At 35.1% G+C, this 15,365-nt stretch overlaps 1 protein-coding gene across 11 annotated transcripts in view; it reads right to left on the bottom strand.

The window, feature by feature from the left end:
• Positions 1-15,365, bottom strand: part of cac (calcium voltage-gated channel subunit cacophony) — a 54,840-nt gene that overhangs the window by 22,814 nt on the left and 16,661 nt on the right. For 8 of the 11 annotated variants that reach the window (XM_070218459.1, XM_017159957.3, XM_070218454.1 and 5 more), the window contains 8 exons: positions 14,278-14,841; positions 10,250-10,393; positions 9,787-9,988; positions 8,220-8,384; positions 8,015-8,125; positions 7,824-7,907; positions 5,933-5,938; positions 165-347 (listed from right to left, as the gene is read on the bottom strand). In XM_070218459.1, coding sequence (XP_070074560.1) covers positions 165-347; positions 5,933-5,938; positions 7,824-7,907; positions 8,015-8,125; positions 8,220-8,384; positions 9,787-9,988; positions 10,250-10,393; positions 14,278-14,841 — 1,459 coding nt within the window. Of the gene's footprint in view, positions 1-164; positions 348-2,791; positions 5,939-7,823; positions 7,908-8,014; positions 8,126-8,219; positions 8,385-9,786; positions 9,989-10,249; positions 10,394-14,277; positions 14,842-15,365 lie in introns of those variants that run through there. The other 3 variants (XM_017159964.3, XM_070218458.1, XR_011419621.1) reach the window with 2 other exon arrangements.

The raw sequence follows: 15,365 nt of genomic DNA, 5'->3' as shown, positions 1-15,365 counted from the left end.
TAAACCACCAGAATTTGCCCCTTTGCAGCTTGGAGTCTATGGACAATGCGCAACCCCCTCCTTACCAATGTCTTTTACAAACTGTTTACCCTAGCGTATTTAAACCACTCTTGATTCTACAAGTGTTTTTTTTTCCATTTTTCAGGATTCCGAATTTGACTTACCTGCATGCCGATTATGGCGTATATAAAAAATAGCATTGCTATAAGCAAACAGACATAGGGAAGTGCTTTAAATGATTGTACAAATGTCCATAGAAGAATTCGTATTGTGTATCCTTGACGAAGTAATTTGATAAGACGCGCCGCACGAAATAAACGCAGGAAGCCGACGTTGATTGAGTTCGACTGTAAAATATTATTGGCCAAAACCAAAGGAAGAGAGAATGGAGTCGAAGAAACAAAAAAGAGGAGAGAGAGAAAACAGAATGTATAAGGAAATTGGCATTAGACTGGTTAACGTTTCCGTCTTAACATACGGATTCAAGGAACTCTGGGAGCTCGGGGATCTCAGGGAACTATGATCGTCGCCATCGATCTACGTGATTCGATGCATTTCAATCTAAACTATTTGAATTAGTATCGATTAGTAGCTCGTTCCGTTAGTAGTTAGTGGTGTAGGCAGTAAGTAGTTAGTAAGAGTAGGTAGTATTAGGTGAAGTAGTAGTAGTGCAGTAGTATGTGGCTAGGCGCAGTTGAAGGTAGTAAGTAGGTAGTAGTTAGAGAATTACATACATACAAGTGGCGGTAGTTTCATTGGTTAGTTTAGTTGTAAATAACAATCGATATAAATCTTTTAAGCTATGTTAGTCGATTTGCTCTATCACAAGAAAAAATAGGAAAAAAACAAAAGCAACAAAGATCCAATTTAAATTTGCCCATAGTACGGTTTATAGTATAGTACATAAGAGAAGCCAAATGCTAAACAAAAACGTATCGTTTCAACCATTTTTACAGTAATTGTAATGAACATAATTTTTCTGATCATTTTTTGGTAACCAACGAAAAAAGATAAAACTATTTAAATGGTTTTGTGCGTATTAGTGTTTTTGTGTATCTGTTTTTAGTGTGTCGTGGTTAGGTTATCACCCAAAAATATAGTGATTTGTGCGTGGGCATTTGCCAAATACTAATTAACAAACTGTACGGAGTAGAAAAAATACACATATTTGTTTGTTCGTCTAAGGAAGAAATTTTGTAAAGCGATGTTTGTGCGCGGGTTTTTAAAAACTTTTTTTTTCGTCTAATCTAATCGTCCCAAGTAAAAGTGGAACATGCGAGGCGTGTTCTACATACGTATGTATATTTAATTTGAACTGGGCCTAGGTGGCGCAAAACCAATTAGACAGTACAACAGTTAAGTAGGTATGTACAATGGAATTCTCCACTTTGGAGAAGGTAAACGTTGCAGTACTAGTTGCTTGTACACGTTGGGTAGATCTTGTTTTTTTCTAAATAAATATACAGTCGGATTCGACGGGGCTTTGGCCAAAATATTTTACGCATCAGCTGTTGAAATCAGCGCATGGTCGGATGCATTCCAGGGTTCCACGGGAATCCACCAGTCTGCGGGGACCATTTCGCCCCGTATGCATCCGATCATCCGTGATATATTGGGCATTAAGTGTCGGTTAATTAAGGATTAACTGAACACATCAACCGCTGATTTATGGACGCATACCGCCTCATCGTGGATCTGCTTTCATAAATCACGATTCGACACTGTAGAACATGGAATTATATATACTATATATTGGTGGTTATTAAGATTGCGTATGTACACTGAAACAAACAAGAGGTAATTCAGCACCGAACGGTATTGATAAGAGGGTAGTCCGGAAACGCGCTTCCATGTTCTCGGAGAAAAATTGTATATCATTTTTATCTAATCCCAATTTCGGGATTTTCGTCTTGTTTATCCCGTTCGGATGTGAATTTATTGTAGGTACTTAGTTAATGAGTTTGCATATACTTAAAGTTAGAGAGCATGTGTATATAGTGACAAAACAGTATTCGACTACGGAGTCTAGAGCGGATGAGGGATTTGATGTTTGAGTAGCAAGATGTGACACAAAACTGTCGTTGCCTTGGAGTATGTAAACAAGAAATAAGAGATTTCACCAGTTTTTTTTATATCAAGATATATATGCATCTATGTACACGGGATATGTGGCGTGAGCTAAGCAGAAAGTCTATATCTACCTGGGATTCTGCACTTAGCTATTTAGTATTTTAATGGCTCTGCGGGGTATGCTGATGCGGGAAAATAGAGAGGGGAAAGTACTTTGTAGAATAACTCCTCGCTGTTGTTCCTTGCGAAAGAAGTAATTGTGAATTTTGGGAAACTTGGGACGACGCACTTAAAAGTAACTTAATTGGACTATTCTAACCCAAAAAATCGAAAATTAGGGATGCGGGATAGTACACACAAGTATATATATTTTATGATCATAATAACCCTGTCTATATTCGCTGGTTGACTAGCTATGAGTAATTACGTAGAGAGTGGGCGAACAAATAAAAGAAATTCGAACTGGAATCTACAGATAATGGATTCTTCGATGTGATCTACTCGTATATAAGGATTTTTATTTGAAATGGAAAAACATTCTGGTTGTAGTTAAGGTTTAGCTAAACTGGCTAATAAGTCAAAAGAATTTTGTAGAATGTTGTGTTGTTGTAATGTTTATTATTGTTGTTGTTGTTGTGGTAGCTGTTGTTGTCATCGTTGATGTTGGAGTTTTGTTCGTTTTGAAAGTAGAAAGCTTGATAGGATAGATTTGTTTACTTACATCCTGTTAGTCAGAAACCATTTTCAATTGAAATTTTTGGATTTGTTTTGAGACAAATCAATAGGCACAGAACTCATAAACCGCATTAGAAACGGTTCATTTTTTTGATTTATATATTGTTTTTTTTTTTTGACGACTCAATCAATTGTTGTTGTTGTTGTTAGTTGTAGTAGTTGTGGTTGGTGTTGTTGAATTTATTATTCAGCAGTTTGTATTCGATTGCAATCAAATATTTAGTTCAGATTGTTGCAATTTACAGGACGAATAACACAACAAGGAAATGTTTATGATTGGTTTTTGTATTCAATTGGATTAGTTTTTGTTTTTTTCAGTGCAGTTTCAAGATATACTCAGACGTTTGACGATCGATCACAGGTCAAACGCAATTCGTTGGGCGGCGTTCGAGAGATTATTGTTGATTTTCGTAATGGTTTTTACACAGTATGTGTTTTTTTTTGAAAAATATAGAAACAAATAAAGTAGAGTTGAAAATTAGTAGGACAAGTTTTCTGCAGTTTCTAGCAGGTATACAAAGATAGATCAAGATCAATATCAGTAAGCAGAGTTTTCAATGTTATTGTGTGTAAATATGTCATTGTTCTAGTGTGTCGGTATTGTTTTCTAATTGAATTGGTTGGGAAGATTACAGCTCAGCAAGGATCTAATTCGATATTTCTATTCGAGCAGATCGGTTTGGCTATGCTATGCATTATTGTTTTATTTTTATTGACTTCTACGAGGGCTGTTATATTCGAGCACGCACATTTTATAAAAAATGTATTGTAAACAGTAAACAGAAAATAGAAAACGGGACTGAAAGGCGAAATGAAATATGAAAACCGAAAGTTACCTCGCAAATGAATTTTTTCGTTTTACCTCTCTTACCCTGGATTATGCTAGACCATATAGACTTATGGAGCTATGGACTCTCGGGACTTGTAGCTGTGGAACAACCAAGGCAAGCAACTATAGAACCACACTTCGGCATTTGAAACTTCTTAAGCGTTTTAAAGAATTCGGGGGTTGCGTGTTTAAAAAGCGGAAGCCAAACTTCTTGAAAAAGAACTCCGTATGAATTTAACGATCAGAATCGTAAGTGTGATTTGTGATTGAGTATGTATGGATTTCAGAATGCATCTGAAGGTGCAAGTGTGAGTGAAACATGCAGGAGATGAAACGAAATCTAATCCAAGCCCCTACTAAAGTTGCAGTCATGGGATTGAAAGATGTGAGCATAGCAAAACTGAAGGTGGCAATTTAAAGGGGATTGTTTTTGTTCTTTTTTTGTTTTGGCGGGAAGAAGCAAGTCTTGAAAGCCATCCTGTGACTCATGATATAGAGAAACTATGGCGCTGCATCTGCGAAAAAACATTACCCAGAGAGAAAACTAGCAGGAGCAGGCGGAAAACTTGGCAGGGGGTTCTCAATTATTAATAAAAAAAGACAATAAAAAAATACCAAACAGTATTGAATTCATGCTTTTGAAGAGTCAAGTTTATACGATTGGCTTAAGATATTACAAGTTTATCCAGTCTGAGCCTTTTTCAAATACCTCTTTGGTTGGTGTTAATTTAAATTTGTTTGAAGACTTCGCATACGACTACTTACAGTTACTGATCGACTGTTGGGCAGCTCATAAAATACCTCATCCGATGCACAAGTTCAATGTGATAATGATGACAATGATGCTGACTTTGATCTTGCTTTGGTTATATCGCTTTATACATCGAATATATGTAGTTTTTACGAATTACGAAGCATTATTCAATATTGGATATTCTCAAGTGGGGTTTTGCGCTTTTGTGGTTTTGTGTGTGCATGACAGTATGATTGAGAATAAGAATTCGCAACGAGTTTTTGTGAGTGTTCTGTGACATTTGTCGTGAATTTGCAATATCTTTTAAACCAAAGGAGTCCATGTGCAATGTAAACCAAACGGAAACAAGTGGTGCAAAACTCGAACAGTAGTTGCACTTTATGCAATGCACTTTACAGGCATCAGTTTAGCCAAATATCTTAACTAGAATAGAAGTTGGGAGTTTCTAACTTATAAACGCTCATTATTCTGTGCTTCTCTTTTATATAGGCACTTTAAATTATGATATTATCACGTCCCTTTAGTTAACTTTACCAAGATGTTTGGTTTCAAATTCAATCCTAAAGTCACGTTTAACGTAACACTATCTTTTTTCAATCTTTTTATAAGAAATGTGGATTAAACATTAATGGGTCTGCTCCTTAAAAAATGTATACTTTAGTCAGCTTTTAGCAGTGATAAAATGGTCTAAAATTTGATCATCATAAAGTTCAAGTTAAATTTGTTGTCCATTTTAACTCTTCAAGATCACGGATAATGAATTATATTGACCATTTACTTAAATAAGAAACAACTATGCAGAATTTTCCTTATTTCGATCAAAAACATTATGTATATTTCTACATCATCTTCCAAATATAACAAGTGTAGCCACTTTCAGTGCAACTATTGACTATATTAGGTGGGACATTTATTCAAAGCCTAAAGCTAATTTAGTGGGTACTTTTTGGAAACCTATATTGTAAAAGGTAAATTTTAGCTTATAATATTCTATAGATTACTGATCTACACTGGCATTCTGCGACCACCCCTTGCTGAACATTACACCATTAGCTCCACTTTAGGCTTATACAAGCTATACAACTTTTTACAAGAGACAGAGATAGGCAGTAAAAGGTAACCATAAATACAGATAGATATAGAGACAGACAGAGAGACACAGTAGCAAGTACAAATCGCAATGTTGTGTGCTATGCAACAGAAAGCTGATTGCCAAATCGGAAACGGAAACGAAATAAGGAAATTTAAGTCAGATGGGTTAACTAAGATAAATAAGTATTTTCAATTTAGAGCTAATTCGTAGTGAGTAGTTGATAATAATAAAATGAAACTAGGTCTGTAGGCGAAAAGAAAACAATAGAGTTAAAGTCAAAGGTTGAAAAAATATCGTAATTAATAAGCTTTTTTAAGTAGTAGGTCATTACTTAGCATTTTTAAGCATTAAGTTTTAGGAATCTAGGTTCATTGATTGGTATTATTGGTATTACACATTGAAAACTTTTTGGATAAATGCAAAATCAGTGTAGATTGTGTTTCGTACTTACATCGTGCTGCAGGTTGTGTCGTTTAGTTGTACATGTTGTAGTCGATGTTCGGATGTAGTTTTTGTTGATGAAAGAGGGCCACGTCCACACATACACGGGCATACAGGTACACCAGCCACATATGTGTGTGTGCACGTGCATGGATGCGAGTATGCATGTGTATATGTGCGTGCACGCATGGTTGATTTACATACATAGTAGCAGGACATACACATACACATGCATGGAATTTGTCGAAATGATTGATAATTTTTAATCGAAATTGTTGATCGATTGTTTGATTAATTTGGTCGATTGATTCGATTTGTTGATTGATTCGATTCGGTTGGGATTCCATTTTAGATTTGGATTGTATTTGATCATTTGATTTTTTTTTTTTGGTTGGTATTCGTATCAAGTTGACATTTTGCATATAATCATTTGAATTTCATTGATTCAGTGAGTTTATATATATATATTTTTTTTTTTCATATACAAATTCGGTGGTGATTTGGTGGCATTGGTGATTGTGGTAGTGGATCAGTGGACCGGTGGATCAAGTGGAACAGTGGTGGTGGTTTTTTTTGGTGATCGAGAGAGACATATAGAGTTTGTTGCACATTCATTGCATTTGATATTTGTAATTACATAGATGGTATAGTTGTTGTTGGTTGTATTTTTTGTTGTTGTTTGTGTTGAAGTTAACATTGTTTAAACGTTGGTTGAATTCGTTTTCAATTCATTCCCGATGTGGCCAATTGCAAGGGACATAAAAAACGTTGCGTTCGCATATATAAATAACATTATATGTAGGGTAATTTTACACCAGTGTATAGATGTGGAGATTTGCGTGAGTTATTTATATGAAATTACACATTTGTTTGGACGTGTGCGTGGTTTTTTTGTCATTTTTGTGTAGATATATATATCATTGCGTGAGTGATTATTATATATTTTATGTAATTTATTTTTTTATTTGCATTCATCGAAACATTTTTTTGGATTGATTCGGATTGGGTTTTCCCGATTTTGAAACCACATTTGGTTTTTGGTTTTCGTACATAAATAAATATGGAAAAGGAAATCAAAAAAGAAATATGATTATTAATTTCTGTAATTTGTGATGTTTTCTTTCTTTTGTGGTTTGATATGGTTATATTTTGTTTGTGTGTTTTAAAGAATGAACACAAAATGTTGGTATAGGTGTTTGAATGTAAAGGATAAGAAAAACATTTTAAAACAGTGGGTGTAACTGTACTGTCCTTGCCATCTGTGCATAGTGCCAAATCCTGACTGTTGCGCTGGATAAAAATAAATAACTTAGGGCTAAACGGTTGAGAACCGCAAGAAAGTGTATTATATAAATATGTAGTCTAAATCGGACGCCTTTCGGCATCTCAGCTATATCCCTCAGAAATATTTTATATCGTTGGAAAAGTGTTTTTAAGCCTAAGTCCAACAGCTATTAACTCTTGCATCTAGACTTATACAAAAATATTAACTAGATGCAAAATTATTCATGGTTTTACCCCCGATTCACTGATTGTTGAATTGAAAAAAAATTTTAACGAAACAACTTCCGAGTTTATGTACCTAACGATGGTTATGAAATAATATATGTAGACTTAAAGGTATACCCGAGATACATATGAACATACGCATCATTCTGTATAGACAGTTTTATAGATACTTAATAGGTAGTATTTCGTCTTTCTTATTTGTGTTCTTGTAAATGTGTGGGTGTGTCGAAGTTTAGGTGTTTATTTGTATCTCGGCAAAATAATGAAGCTAGATACACTTGGTATTAAGTTAAGAATTACATTGTTTCTTGTCTTGCATAACGGCACAGAAATCGAACACAACAATAATATGTATGCTCTGAGTCGTGTTGTGACAAGTAACTGATAATTACCCCGAATTCCATCCAAAGTGCATCCACAATGCTGCCCAGAACGGTGATTAAATCGAAAATGTTCCACGGGTCCTTGAAGAAATTCTACAACGCGATCGAATAGAATCACGTTATTCGAAATAACAAATGATAATATGATTGGATGAACTAAAATCCTAACTCTATCAGTAACCATGAACTGAAGGGCTTACCTTGACACCAAATCCAATGATTTTCAGCACAGTTTCGACACTAAACATTCCGGTGAATCCCATGTTGATGTACTTCAGTGACTTTTCGTACATGTCTCCTTGATTATGATACTGTTGAGATTAAAAAAAAGTTTTTATGAGTTTATATAGTTTATAGTAGTAGTAGCAGTAGTTTATGTCACATATTTTCCGCCCAGGAACTTACCTTCATCATCAGCAAAAGGGTATTGAATACGATCAACATCATGATGAAGTACTCGAAAGGCGTTGACACCACAATTCGCCACACTTTGTACTTGAAGGTGTTCCGATTTTTGGGCATGTAGCGTTCGAGGGGGCGTGCTCCTATAGTAAAATCGATGCAGGATTTCTAGAGTGAAGAGAAACGTAATTATGGTGATGAATTCGGGTGTCCTTTTAAATTGGCGCTCGTGGCTAATTTCATTTCGCAATACATGTTTTCCAAAGATTAACTAAAATGTGTTAACGCCTATTTTATAAATGAATCAATTTATACGGGGGTGCACTGAAACCGCGCAGCGATGAAATGGTCCAGATTTAAATGGATGCTTATGAGAAACTCATTCCAATTAAGCTCTGCGCGATTTCTGTGTTACCCCTGATAATACCAAATGAGATCATAATTCTAAGTACACACATTAACATAGATTTTAGCTACTTTTCGATTCCAATCTTAAAAAACCAAACAAAAGTCAGGATTAGGGTAGGTGTTGCAACATTTTTTTAAAGCAAATTAAACAAATCTACCCCCTTAATTAATGGCGAATACATTCATTAAACACATGCCCAATTTTAAATTTATGCTTTACTAAGGGATATGTCTGTGTTTGGTTTGTACTTGGAAGAAAAAAAACAGGTTTAATCTTGATTCTTAATTAATAATACACACTTCTTACGAAATTCCTCTACTGGCGGATGTTGAAGAATGCATACTTACAATCGTCTTTGGATATGATGGACAACGCGTTTAAACAGCTTTTGGCAACTGACTTTACGATACAGGTCATTAAATATTCCAAAACTAGTAGGGAATATTTAAGGACTATCGTTAGTGAAATGATACATCTCTATTTTCCGGTAAATGTTCACTATTTATATCAAAATGGCTACTCTAATCGAGGGGGCTTCTAACCAAATGTGGGGATTAGGGTCTGAAATCGTTTCGAGGCCCACCAAAATACACGAGATCTAAGAGCGGATCTATACGCAAATATATATAGAATCTATATATATATATATATATTTAACTGGAGAGTGTTTTTGTGGGGGTGTTTGGGGGTCATCCACAACGAAAGGCGAGAAAGCAAGGCAAACAATTCGCACATACAAGTACATATGGAACTATACTAGGATTTACGTTCTTGGGTTTAGACACATTTTATGTACGAGTATTTGGCTTAGTGTACAGTGTGTACTTGTTGTGTTGGCGTTCGTTGATTTACTTTTGATTTATATTTGGAACGTTTTTCTGTAGTAAATAGTTGTAGTTGTAGTATTAGTATTAGCAGTACTACTAGTTATGTCGGTAGCGGGTTTTTACGAGTTAGTGAAATGTACGTGCATATTAATAATTAATCAATTTATTAATATTTAACTTTAACTTTTTGGTTTTTTTTTGGTTTTACGTATACGACTAATGGTACATTACACAACATACACACACACACATATTTATAAGCAGAGAGAGAGAGACAGAGAAAGGTAGAGATTTGGACTCACATACGTTTACAGGTCGGATGGGTCTGGCTCACCTGATTTTTGTCAATTTCGCCATCTTGTAACTCAGCTTCGCCTTGCTCTTGAAACGTAATAATAATCAAGGCCACGAATATGTTGACGAAGAAGAACGGAAACACAATAAAATACACAATATAAAATATGGACATTTCGATCCGGAAATTTTGGATTGGACCCCTATCTTCATAAGTGGCAGCCATTGAGTGTTGCAAGACCCTATTCGTATATTCGCAGTTGAATCGATGAATGTGGTTTCGTTTTAACACGGGTGTGTGGATTTTGATGGACATTCAAGGTGCAGTTTTTGTGGAGAAAGAGAGGCAAAAGATATCAGTTAGGTATGTCTTCCAGGTCGATGTTCAACCAACAGAGACAGATCATAGATCATAGATACAGATACATTTACGTTTACAGATTTGGAAACATAGAGGAAGGTATACAGATATATTTATTAGTTATAACAACAAAGTGGCTTACTGTGGCCATCCCTCGCCGGTCTGAACGGCGAATAGTGTGAGCATCGCGGCGGCAACATTATCGTAGTGGAAGGCTCGAGGCTTCCAGACCCTCAGTTCCTGTTTTGGCAGCAGCTCGTCCTCCTCGTACTTAAAGTACGAGCCCCTTTGGTTGCGTTTTTTATTTGTTTTTTCGTTTTCGGATTTGGTTTATTTAGGGTTTTCATGTTTATTGGATGGTGTTGATGTTAGTCATTTGTGGATTTATTATTAATTTGATTGAGACTCATTAGAGAAAATACCAAAATAAAGTTTGCGCAAAAAACACTAAGTCAAACGAAAAAAGCAATGAATCGAAACTAAAGTTTGGCAAGCATCTAAAACTGAACCGAACATCAATTGGGGATCGAAATACATTTGACCGTTATTTTTTGTTTTCTATTTTTTTTTTAACTTTTGAAAGTTTAATGGAATAGTGAAATGGTTTTGATGAGAAATATGTGTAGAGATCGAAGTCTATTAAATAAAAAGGAAATTTAGATTTCTATAGGAACACATACTGGGGTGCCGTAAAAATCGCTGTTGATTCGATAAATTCTGTCTGAACTTCGGAATTTTTCAGTTTCTTAAGAGTTCAATTACTTTGAGAATGCTTCTCTGCTGATGGATAGGGCCCGCATTCTTATGCTACCGTTACTTGAATAACTATTCTTTATGGTCGTGAGAAAACCAATTGGACTAGCGCTTGAAGAAATTTTTCAGACACCCCTGGTAGAATTGATTTTGCAATAATGAATTGTAGTCACATTCTTGTTGTTCAGTTGGTGGATGGTAAGTCAGTTGTGGAAGAAGCTGCTGTCATATCTAAATACTGCATTGACCTTGTACGAGTAGGCAATTTGACTTGGAATAAGATACACTCTATGGTCGAGATCATCTCAAACCAAATCAATACTCGTTACGGTCTGAATAAGAAGGCGTACAAATAAAGAAATGTTCGAAAATCACTACATACAAAAAAAGAAATTCTAAGCCCATTACCAGCAAGATGGATGAATGGAAAAGACTATGGTTCGGTTTGGAGCTGTGGATCAAAAGTTGAGCTCCCTCTTTTTGGGGTTTTGTGGTTCGGCCCGTTGTCGGTTCGGTGATGTGTAACAAAGCAGCTGCGCTCAAATTAATGGGTTCTTATCTTGGATTGGAGGAAATTAGGCAAATACACAAATACCAAAGAAAATATATTCCGAATTCAAGCTGCTTGCAAAACTATCTGTTGCTGCTTTTTTAATGACGCTCTAGCTCCTCGTGTTAAACTCGAACCGATTGGAAATTGTGGGAGGATGTTTAGGGAATACAACAAATTTTATTTTAAAGCGTACTTTGTGTACCTTTAATAAGACCTAGTTACATACAAAAAATGTTCCATCACTGGCGGCGAAAAGGCGTGAGTGTAAATGCTAGTGGGCGTTGGGATGTACGTGTACATATGTATTTGGTTTTTTTAATAAATTTAAATTGGATTTGATTTGGTTGTCAATTAGGTTGACCACAGTTATTGCATACGAAGGCCAAACAGCTAAAACAAACCGATACTCTATGGCTTTTAATATGTCGTTGAACGTCCCTCGGTTACAACGCAAGTATCGGGCTTTGTTTTCACTTCTCAACAGCGTCGAGTGTAAGATACGCGGTGTTAATAATATAATACACAATGATACTCTTTATACACACATAACTTGGGAAAGAGCGCTCGTCATCTAGGTGGATATAGTCTACTAAAAAATGGTTACGATTCCTACGATAGCACTAATCGTACAAACCGAAGACTGTTTCTGTTTTTTGTTAGTTAGATTTATACTGGGACATACAAATAATGACGTGTATGCATGGATGATGGCTAGATTTAAGGATACACTTACTACTTGGTATGGAGAAAAACTTAGAAAAAGGAAAGCCAGGACCTTGGACCAGAAATGAAATTTGAACCATACTGTCGCTCTTCCCTAAGGAATCGGGCCTTGAACTATGTAATATCAGAGCTGAGTTGTTGAATGAAACCTCTTCAAATCTTTATATCTAGTTTTCTATTCTAAAACGGTCCGTGGACTGCTATGCGCGTGCTTATTAAGAAATCTTCTGGTAGTAATATGGACTCTTTGGTATTTAGAGAATACCCAATTACAAATAAATGAAACATTTAAATACAGATATTATTGTGGCTTAAGTACACAGGCTAAACGCGAAGAATCTTTCTATTTCCATTGGTGTTTCCCGAGCTTTTGCTTGTGAAGACAACATATACAAACATACACTGATACGGCTTAACTGATTAAATAGATATATATAGATAAAACAATTATAGAAAATTAGGCGTAACTGGTAAGGTTTTTTAGGTGGTAACTAGAAACTGTAGGTTTGCATTTCTATATCACAGATGTTAATTCGAACGCATTTTCTCTATATTTCATATGCTTTTTATCAGTCACTTTTTGATTCGGTTGTTTTTTTTTTTTCTTTTTCAATTTTTGTTTATGGTTAGATTTCGTTTTTTTCCTTTTTAGTTGTGTTGTTTTTGGCCCGTTTAGTCGCGTGACTGTTAATTAGACAAGTCAGGCAAGAAAAACATGGCGAGAAACTATAAAATGCTACTCTTACATTCTGTTAAATCAGTGCACCTTTTTTGGTTTCATGAAAACAAATATGGTAATATAACAAACAGAAGGATAATAATAATGTTTAGGTTAACGAAACAATCGTACAACACACATACAAAACAGGGAATGGGTCTGAAAACTTATATCCTAATTGCTCTCTATTAGGACCACTTCAACATTGTTACAAACACGTAGGCACATATATAAATGTTAATAGATATGTACACTAGCAGGGGGATAGTCTAACAAAAGCCATGTCCTGCTTTCTCTATTAAACATTCAGTATTACTGATTCCAGTAACAAAACCCAATCAGAGGCCACAGGCAATTGGCTTGCCACACTTTCTCAGAGTGTTTGTACCTTAAAAGGAATGCAAATTTGTATGCAGATAGACACACAAAATCAAAACATAACAGCTAGACATCGATGTATTGGAAGGTATAGAAGTGTTGTGTAGGCGAAAAACCCCTATTAAAATAGCACTATTGCATCCTCACATCTTCTTAAACAGTCAGTTGTCTCACTTTTTAATTTACATTTGGAAAAGTTGTGCCATAATTTGTAGGAGAAGACTATATTAAATAGGAAATTAAAGAAATATCAAACGATATGGGTCGGAAACACATATTAGCTTTCACATTGGAAGGATCAAGTGAATTTGTAAATGTATTTTTAAAACTTTTCCCTTATAAACATTGTTTAATCACTCACTTTAGCACTACCAATTTTATTTAATAGATTTAAGCTCTTTTATTTTCTACAGTATCTTATACAGGCGTGCAAACTAACGCACCCTCTGATCAGTTAGAAATAAGAGAGACAACGGCGTTTTAAAGGTGATGGAAGGAGGTGGTGCTATTATCTTGAACATAGCTATACATGTACGTGTAAAGAGTCCAGAAACATTTCGGGAATTGTACGTACGAGTGGGTGAAATGTTTTTGTTTCTTTCCAAATCTAAAAGCTACGCAATGTACATACGTTGTTTTGAGGATTTGTCAGTCAACTATTTATATTATTTGACCTTAGGCAAGGAAACACACAAAGTTAGCAAGAGAGACAGATAGAAAGATAGTCATAGAGAGCGTGTTGGTGGGAGAGAGTGGGAATGCTAGAGCGCTACGAAGTAACGCGACTATACGATTAAAGAGGATTAAATGATCGAGATGGTACATAAATAAAAAAAACCTAAAAGAGGTCACTCTACGAAGGGACAATAATTATATGGCTTCTTAGCCAGAGTCTTATTTGCAAAATGATCCAATCAACAAAAAAAAAACAAGACACAACATTAGAAAATCAGGTCTAACTAAGATCAAGATTAAAATTACGAAGAACTTAAGAAAGCGAATGAACAATTTGTAAACTTGAATTAAATATATAAATGTTACTTACTGGCACTCTGCGGAAGTATGTTTACTTTCGTCCGTACAATAAAAAAATTTTCCATTGAACAATTGTACTCCAATAACAGAAAATATAAATTGAAACAATATGTACACGATTAGAATGTTAACAACATTTTTCAATGAGTTTACGACGCAATCGAACACGGCTTTCAATTTTGGTACACGCTTAATGGTCTTCAATGGGCGTAGGACACGCAATACCCGAAGCGATTTAATAGTCGATAAATTTTGTCCAGCGCTGCTACCGCTCATATCGAAACCGAAACTAACAGCAGCGCATATAACGACCACAGCATCCATAATATTCCAGAATTCTCTTAAATAGCTGCCAGGGTGCAGGATTACACCCAAGTCTACAATTTTCAGCAACATTTCTATCGTGAATACGCCGGTAAATGCATAATCGAAATAATTCAATATCTTGTTTCGCCTTGAGTTCTCACGAACGGGATCTTCGGCTGCTAATGCTATTGATGACATTGAGATGACAACCATAATGAAGAAATCAAAATATGGTAAATTAACAACCCAATGGGCTCCGCGTCGTATGCTGTATAAGTCGTGCGTTTTCGTTTTTTCGTTTTTCGGTTTTCGAATTTATCGGACAGCGAATATAGGTTTTAAATTGATAAGTTTCGATTCATATATTTTGGTTTAGACATGTAATCAATTAGGATCATGATAATATTTTTGCATTCGGGGTTGCGTCAAATTCGGTGGCATTTTAGTTTTTATTTTATGGTTTTTATCGTATTTGATTTGAAATTCAGTTTTGTGTAGGTACAATTTTAAAGATTTTGTTGAGTTTCAATATTTTGATTCGATTTTTTTGGGCACCCGTTCATTTTATTGAATTGGTTGATAGTTTTCATTTTTGTCGTCGTTCCAATTCAGATTAAATATTTCAAGTTTTGATATATTGTTTTGGTTTGTTTGAATTTTGAGATATAGTTCGTTGTTTTTAAGAAATTATTGTTGTTAATCAGTTGTTTTTATTTTTTGTTAAAAGTGTCAATGATATTTTAACATAATTATTGCAGTTTTTAATGATGATTTTGTGGTGGTGGTTGATGG

Source organism: Drosophila takahashii, chromosome X (genome assembly GCF_030179915.1).
Source record: "Drosophila takahashii strain IR98-3 E-12201 chromosome X, DtakHiC1v2, whole genome shotgun sequence".
Classification (NCBI taxonomy): domain Eukaryota; kingdom Metazoa; phylum Arthropoda; class Insecta; order Diptera; family Drosophilidae; genus Drosophila; species Drosophila takahashii.
The sequence above is the reverse complement of the archived record's forward strand: the minus strand, read 5'-3'. Positions and strand labels throughout refer to the sequence as shown.